This window comes from Cebus imitator, unplaced genomic scaffold (assembly GCF_001604975.1).
Source record: "Cebus imitator isolate Cc_AM_T3 unplaced genomic scaffold, Cebus_imitator-1.0 Scaffold215, whole genome shotgun sequence".
Lineage (NCBI taxonomy): Eukaryota > Metazoa > Chordata > Mammalia > Primates > Cebidae > Cebus > Cebus imitator.
The window spans coordinates 134,272-143,001 of NW_016107530.1; the positions used below are offsets into that span (position 1 = coordinate 134,272).

Genomic DNA, 8,730 nt, shown 5'->3' on the forward strand with positions numbered 1-8,730 from the left:
GCCATGTTAGCTCTTTGCAAACTCTGCCTTCCGGGTTCAAGTGATTCTCCTGCCTCAGCCTCCTGAGTAGCTGGGATTATAGGCATGTGCCACCATGTCCAGCTAATTTTGTATTTTTAGTAGAGATGGGGTTTCTCCATGTTGGCCAGGCTGGTCTTGAACTCCCAACCTCAGGTGATCTGTCCACCTCGGCCTCCCAAAGTGCTGCGCTGCACCTGGCCATGTTTTTCGAAAACAGAAGAAAGTGAGGGAATAAAATATAAATATAAATATTTATATATATAAAATCCAGTTTTCTAGTAATGAAAATGATATAGTGAAACATTGGCTGTTCTGTTTGCTTAATTTTGTGATGATGATTTAAGGCTGTTAGAGAAGCAGAGTTTGGTTTCTGATTTCATTACAAGTAACACTGATTAATAGTGAAGTGGGATATGGGAACGGTAAAGCAACTACTATAACTAGACTGTCAGCAAAAATGCAAATTGATTAATGACGTTTTCTTTTTTCGAAGACAGAGTCTTGCTATGTTTCCCAGGCTGGAATGCAGTGGCGTGATCTTGGCTAACTGCAGCCTTGACCTCCTGAGTGCAAGTTATCCTCTTACCTCAGCCTCCCAAATAGCTGGGACTAGAGGTGTGTGCCACTACACCCCACTAATTTTATTTTTTGTAGAAATGAAGTTTCACTACATTCCTCAGGCTGGTCTCCAATTCCTGGGCTCAAGCGATCCTCTGCCTCAGCCTCCCTAAATGCTGGGATTACAGGCCTGAGCCACTCTGTTCAGCAGACATTTTCAATCTTGATATTAGATCATGTTTCCTTTTTTCTCTGAGCTCTGCTAACTTTCCAAATTGTACTCATATCCACAGAGGCAGCAGTTTTTGGAGTCAGATTCATATCCAATCTTCTGGACTACAGGTTATCGATCGACTTACGACCTATGCAACTTACGACCATTCGATTTTACGACCACAATCGCTAGCCACGACTGCTCCGCGTCTGGCAGCGCAAACGTTGCTCAGCTGGGCGCACGACAGTGCGGACCAGCTTCTGGCAGCACTACCATCTCCACGTGCACCATTTCAACTGTTATCCCAGACTCGGTACAGCAATTTGTGTTTTGTGTCTTGGGTATTTTTCATCAAACCCCTCTCAATAAACTTCTCATACATTTCGAAGCAATGGACCCAAACATCGAACGAGTTGCAAGGATTGAACGGATGGCGCACGATGTGTCTCGTCCGTATTGTGAAATTTATGAAGAAAAAAAGAAACATACAATTCAGACAAAGCTCACCATGTTTATGAAAAAACCAACTCCGGTCACCCCAACTGCTGCCTCAGATGACGACATCAACGATCTGCAGCCAAGCACCAGTGGCCAATAAAATGTTTCGTACATGTTTATGTATTTTTTTTTTTTTTGAGACGGAGTTTCGCTCTTGTTACCCTGGCTGGAGCGCAATGGCGCGATCCCGGCTCACCGCAACCTCTGCCTCCTGGGTTCAGGCAATTCTCCTGCCTCAGCCTCCTGAGTAGCTGGGATTACAGGCACGCACCACCATGCCCAGCTGATTTTTTGTATTTTTAGTAGAGACGGGGTTTCACCATGTTGACCAGGATGGTCTCGATCTCTTGACCTCGTGATCCACCCGCCTCGGCCTCCCACAGTGCTGGGATTACAGGCTTGAGCCACCGCGCCCGGCCATGTTTATGTATTTTGATATGTTTTGCAATTGAGAAAATGTTTCCTATGGTATTTTTTACACCTGTATTTTGTATTTTTGTATGCACCTGTATTTTGTAATTTTCTATGTTTTGCAAATATTAAACGAGTTGTACTGGTAATGCAGTGTTTTAATTAAACCTGACGAATGTAAAAATAAGAAACAAAATGGTGTAGAGATGATACAAATGGCATAAAATGAACAAAGAAAATTATGATATATAACAATAATGAAAGAAAATTATGATAAAATATGACAAAGATTTTTATAATATCATTTTACAGTACTGTACATATAGCCTACTCAACTTATGACCAAATCGTGTTACGATAGGTCTGTCGGAACCAATCATGGTTAAGTCGAGCACTAGCTGTACAGTGGGTCAAAATATAGCCTGACAAGTTTTTGAATTGTTTTTGAACTTAAGCAGTAATGGATCAGGCCCAAATCTTTAAGTGAATTCCTGGTGTGATTCATATAAAGTATACAGACAACTTAGCCACCTTTTGGAGAGTAGCTCAGTCTTTATTTCCCATCAGTTCGGAGTAGAACCCACTGTGAATTCTTTATATATGTCACCTAAGATTTAAAACTCTCTTTTTCCTACACCCAGATAAATGCTCTATTCAGTTGCAAATGCTTTATACTTCCTATTTTGAAGTCAGTTGCTCGGCAGCGCATCCAAGCAACTGCCAGAGTGATGACAGCTTCAAAAGTTAGCCACAGTGTGACTTCTAAGCTGAATATAATCAAAGGAATTCCCTTTCATCCTGTTTTCTTTCCAACTCTCAGAACTACTATCATTCCATACACAAAACAGCCAGGATTAAAAACTGGAGCACAGAATTAGGACAAAGCTAACTTTAAGTAGTTTTCTGCTGAGGTGGAAGGATATATCGAAGTATTTTCTAGCTCTAAAGATGTAGGTTAAATTTTGAATACTACCAGCGAGTGGTAAATGAGAGTAAAGCAAAACTAACACACCCTAGAGATTGTAACTGCTCTCAAGGAAGGCACTAAGTGATCACCAGAACCAAACATAACACCTGGCCTATAGTGAGGAAGTAGCTGTTCATTTCAGTAAATGCTTGCTGAATGAATTGAATATTTCAATTCATTCAGGATCCACAGATTCCTTAAAGGTCATCTAATTCAACTTCCTCATTTTATATATGAAAAAATAAAACTGAGGTATAGAGACAATTTTAGCTTATCTGCTGTGACATTTTGAAGCAATGGCTTGTTGGCATGTCATTTGTCATGTGCAAGGTAAAGCCGCATAGCGGGTAAGACTATGAAGCCTCTCTGCCTGACTTCTGGTTTTGCTACTTACTTGCTGCATGACTGTGGACAAATAATTTAACGCATTTATGCCTAGTGTTCCATTACTGGAACGCTAACCATGTGGGAGTAATTTATATCCTACTGCTCAAGGTCATCGCCAAGGACTGATGGCAAAAGTTCAAAAAACTGCAACCTCCAGCATATTTAATATTTTTGTTCCTTGGTTGTCTTATCTGCAAAATGGGAAACAGGCTGAAATGCTTGGGACTGGAAGTATTTTGGATTTCTTTCAGGTTTTGGGATATTTGCATTACACTTAATGATTAAGCTTCCCAAATCCGAAAATCTGAAATTCAAAATGCTCCAATTAGCATTTCCTTTGACCATCCCCTCAGTGCTCAAGAAGTTTTAAATTTTGGAGCATTTTGGATTTCTGGATTAGGGATACTCAACCTGTAATAGTGGCAGCTACCTCACACAGGTGTGACAAAGATTAGTTAATACACGTAAAACACTTGGAACAGTTACAGGCTTAGTAAACACTTCATAAATCTTAGCTATTCAAAATAATTAACAGAGAGTTACTCCTGAGCTTTTCCTATGCAGATCCCAGTTTTTCATACTTACTATGAAAAAAACTTCATGGAAAAAGTTTTAATTCTCTCCATCTAACACAGTCAGCAAGCTCCCAGAGGGGAAAGAATCTGCTCAGGAGGAAGGCCAATGCCTTCTACTAGGCACTTTACACTTTCATTTTAAGGTTCATGATCTTAAGAAATATCCTGCTACCTTCGAAGTCTTTCTACCCTCAATGGTGAGCACAGAACCTGGGTCACAGTGTTTCCATTGTGCTTCCAGTCCAGAGCATTTCAGACGAATGAATGATGAACAAATGACAGAGCGCAGGGCGAGCAGCTCAGCAAAGGTCAAGCAGGAGATAGAGAAGCGCGGTGTCTACAGTACTGGTCCATTAAGTTTTTTTTTTCCTCATTGGGCAGATGTATTCGCACAATTCTACCTTCAACTAGTTTGCCAGGCTCACCGGAGGTGCTTAGTAAAATTTTGTTGAGTAAATACTGATGATGAAGTATCCTGGGACTTGGCCCTGTCAGGGTGGTTGGGGCTAGCAGTGGAGATCCTCACAGGAGAGTAATGATGCTTTTTGGACACAGATTGCTGTGTCCGAGCTGAGATGCTTAAACATTTACTTCATGTACGGCAGGGATGACCTCGCATTCATAAATTCCTTTCCTTTCTAACAGATATATGCCTATTTTCTTAAAAAGAGTAATTCCTTAAAAGTTCCTACCCTAGTACAAAAACAAATTGCAAGCAATCATTAAATTCCATCAACAAATCGTTCCACTTACAGCTGGATTACAACCCAAACCAAATAGAAGCCACAGCTGTAACTGGGGGTTGGGAAGTGGAGAGAAAGGGGCTGGAGAGGGAGCGGTGAGAACACCAGCGGCTCCCAAGCTAACTCCTAGCCACGCTACCCACCCAGCTGGGTCCCCAGGAAACGACGCCATCGGCGCTGTCCCACTGCGCAGGCTCCAACCCTCGGCCCGCATGCGCAGTCAGTCCAACCCGGCCTGGGGAAGTTTCCTTTTGCACGTCTGCTACATCAGTCTCCTGTTTCTCCACTTACCTTCTCCATTTTCCTAGTCCCTGCAGGTAGGATCCTAGGGGTTAACTCCCTTTTCACCAAGCTCCCGAGGCCCTTGAGCCCTCGGCTTCTTACCTCAGCGGCTTTAGCACTTTCCCCTACAGCCCCGCCCCCAGGGTCTGCCGGAGCTGCCGCGCACACCACGACGAGGACAGCGGCGTGCTCGCGCCCTCACAATGGGAGCCGGCAGCGTGCGCGCGTCCGTGCCGTGGTGGGCGTGACCAGGGCGGAGACGCGAGTAGGGAAGTAGGGAACGCGCTCCGGGAGAGGACTTCCGGCTCCTTCGCCTTTTCTCCCTGTACGTCTAGTACTTTTCTCCATCTCTTTGATGATTCGGGGCCTCGGCTTCCCTCACGGTATTGCAGGAGGACACAGCTTTCCTCTTCCTCTCCAAACCACCTCGAAGCAGGGTTAAGTTGGTTATTCCCCTCTTTGCTTCCGAGCAGTCTAGGCCCAGGGCCATGCAGGGCAGGTAGCTGCTGCTTTTGCTGTCTCCCGGACAACTACCTGTTCTTCTGGAACTTGTGGTCTGAGGTCCCGTCCTTCACCTTAGTCTGTTTTTGTGGGGAAACTTTTTTTTTAGCTTTCCCCTTGCAAGTGTTTTTTTGTTGAGAATTTTAGAGGCCTCGGGGAATAGGTCACTGGGGTGTGATGTCATCGACTATTGCTAATTATGTGCCCTTTTTCTCCATCCCTGTCGGTTTACCTTCTGTGTTATTTTTCACGAAACCTCTTCTTGGTTCTGTAAGCACAAAAACCATCAATTATTACTATTTTGAAACATTTATTTTTTTTGGAGAGGGAGTCTTGTTCTGTCGCCCAGGCTGGAGTGGACTGGCGCCATCTCAGCTCACTGCAACTTCCACCTCTAAGACTCCCGAGTAGTTGGGATTACAGGCGCCAGCCACCACGCCCGACTACTTTTTGTATTTTTAGTAGCAACGGGGCTTCACCGTGTTGGCAAGACTGGTCTCGAACTCCTAACCTCAGGTGATCTGCCCGCCTCGGCCTCCTAAAGTGCAGGGATTACAGATGTGAGCCACCGCACCCGGCCCAAACCATCCATTAAAGTGACTTATTTGCTGAGGGTTGGACTGAACGTTAGTGTATTTATTAAGGATTGACTTGTTTTCTTTGGAACTCTTCAGTATTTTGGGCCTCAAGACTGTTTGGGCTTCAAGCTGTACGTGGTAGGAATATTGGTTCAATTTAACCTCAGCTAGCCTATAAGAACCTTGTTTTTCTAAATTATTGATTCATTAAGTGGTGTGACCAGACGCTTGGTTTCTCAGTGAGTGATGTGCATTTTGTTGGGCAGTGGCCTGTAGAAATTGGATTCCTTCCATGAGCAATATGTTGATCTGAAAACCGTATTGGTTAAGTTGTTATTTTAACTGTGCTTTGACAGGCAACTGGAGCTGATTGGTATGAATGTCTAGCATCTCTAAAAGTACTTAGGGGTATTTTTTTTTTCTGGGTGGTTAAATTTATTAAATATCCCTCATTGTCTTAATTGTCTTGCTAGATAGAGTGTGCCCAATGTGGTGGCTCATGCCTGTAATCCCAGCACTTTGGGGGGGCCAAGGCAGGTGGGTCACCTGAGGTCAGGAGTTCAAGACCAGCCTGGCCAACATGGTGAAACCCCGTCTCTACTAAAAATACAAAAAATTAGCTGGGTGTGGTGGTGGGCACCTGTAATTCCAACTATTGGGAAGGCTGAGGCAGGAGAATCTCTTGAACCTGGGAGCCAGAGGTTGCAGGGAGCAGAGATCACGCCATTGCCCTCCAGCCTGGGCAACAAGAATGAGACACCGTCTGGGGGAAAAAAAAATGAGATATTGTGCACATGGTTAGGTAACCACTGAAGTTTGCATTTTACTCACTAGGTTGAAGTGATAAAGAGACCTTTATTCTCTCTTTCAAAGTCATGTACAGGCTGTGTTTATATATAGGCATTTATAATGCCTTTTTCTTTTCTCTTTCTTTTTCTTTCCTCCCTTTTTTTTTTTTTTTTGAAACGGAGCTTTGCTCTTGTTGCCCAGGCTGGAGTGCAGTGGCGTGATCTTGGCTCACCGCATTCTCTGCCTCCCAGGTTCAAGCAATTCACCTGCCTCAGCCTCCTGAGTAGCTGGTATTACAGGCATGTGCCACCACGCCTGACTAATTTTTTGTATTTTAGTAGAGGCGGGGTTTCTCCATGCTGGCCAGGCTGACCTCAGGTGATCCACCTGCCTCAGCTTCCTGAAATGCTGGGATTACAGGCGTGAGCCACCATGCCTGGCCCCCGCCCCCCCCCCCCCCTTTTTTTTTTTTTTTAGAGAGACAGGGTTTTGCCATGTGCCCAGGCTAGTTTCAAACTCTTGAGCTCAAGCAGTCCTCCTTCCTTGGCTTCCCAAAGTGGTGGGATTACAGGAGTGAGCCACCATGCCTGGCCCTTTTCTCTTTTTCTTTTTTTAGAGGCTGGTCTTGATTTCCAACCTCAAGCAATCCTCCCACCTTGGCCTCTCAAAATGCTAGGATTACAGGTGTGAGCCACTGTTCCTGGCCAGCCCTCCCTCCCTTCCTCCCTTCTTTTTTTTTTTTTTTTTTAGAGTGTATGCCTTTTAATCTCTATTTTGGAGGGTGATAAATACTTTACACATTACTTTGTTGTCTGGAGTGAGCCAGTGTGGTAAAAAAAATGCAGCAATTGACATAAACTAGTTTACAGATGGGAAATCCAATGGGAAACAGGGCCTTTTTTGTTTAAGAGACACTGTGATCTGATGCCCAATTCAGACCTATGTAATACACTAGAGATAGGACTATCTCTAGTCACTAGAGTTAGGACTTTAATTATCACTAAGAAAGGTAAGATGTTAATTATATTTTTCAGGACGTCACTGGAATATTATTTGGAGAAAGTGTCATGGAAGTTCTGCGTCCACAGCTTATAAGAATTGATGGCCGGAATTATAGGAAGAATCCAATCCAAGAACAGACCTATCAACGTGAAGAAGATGAAGAGGACTTTTATCAAGGTAATCCTAGTTGCTCTTTGGTCAGATAAGTAAAATGTCCTGTGTATTGTAGGATCAATTCTTTGTTTTGTTTCAATGTGTTTGTGTGTCTGCACTGAAATTTGAGATGTTTGGCCTCATATAGCTCCATTTGTGTTCATGTCTAAGGGTACTGATGAGTTTGAGTTTAGCCGAAGTGTTTTTGGTTGCAACTTATAAGTTATGTTTCTTCTTTGTACAGAGGCTTAAATATCATAAAGAGTAATTTTAGTTAATTATTGATATTAACCATTAATATTCTATGGCAAAATTAAATTCTTTTGTCTGTAAAGTTATTATTATTTTTTGAGACAGTCTTATTCTGTCACCTAGGCTGGAGTGCAGTCGTGTGATCTCTGCTCACTGCAACCCCCTCCTCCCAGGTTCCAGCAATTCTGGTGCCTCAGCCTCCCAAGTGGCTGGGACCACGGGCACATGCCACGATGCCCAGCTAATTTTTGTATTTTTAGTAGAGATAGGATTTCACCATTGTTGGCCAGGCTGGTCTTGAACTCCTGACCTCAAGTGATCCACCTGCCTCGGCCTCTCTAAGTGCTGGGATTACAGGCGTGAGCCATTGTGCCCAGCCCTAAAGTAATTATATGTAAATTTCTGAAATAAATGAACGTATGTATTTAGTCCAGTGCCCAATAGTGTTACCAAAATCCTTGGATGCTCATGTCCCTTTTGTAGAACAGCGTGTTATTTGCATGTAACCTACACGTATCCTACTTGAAATCCTCTTTTATAATACATATATACCTAATACAATGCAAGTGTTCTGTAAATAGTTGTTATGCTGTATTTTTATTTTTTATTTTATTATTTATTATTATTATTATTTTTTGAGATAGAGTTTTGCTCTTGTCGTCCAGGCTGGAGTGTAACAGCGCGATCTCGGCTCACTGCAACCTCTGCCTCCTGGTTTCAAGCAATTCTCCTGCCTCAGCCTCCCCAGTAGCTGGGTCTACTGGCACGTGTCACCATGCCTGGCTAATTTTTGTATTTT

At 43.4% G+C, this 8,730-nt stretch overlaps 1 protein-coding gene across 4 annotated transcripts in view; it reads left to right on the top strand.

Annotated features, from left to right (window-relative positions):
- Positions 1–4,458: 4,458 nt before the first annotated feature.
- ASCC1 (activating signal cointegrator 1 complex subunit 1) overlaps positions 4,459–8,730 on the top strand; it is a 123,731-nt gene continuing 119,459 nt past the window's right edge. For 2 of the 4 annotated variants that reach the window (XM_017548822.2, XM_017548827.2), the window contains exons 1-2: positions 4,459–4,691; positions 7,559–7,703. In XM_017548822.2, the coding sequence (XP_017404311.1) occupies positions 7,592–7,703 (112 nt within the window). In that variant the 5' untranslated portion in view covers positions 4,459–4,691; positions 7,559–7,591. Of the gene's footprint in view, positions 4,692–4,899; positions 5,040–7,558; positions 7,704–8,730 lie in introns of those variants that run through there. The other 2 variants (XM_017548824.2, XM_017548823.2) reach the window with 2 other exon arrangements.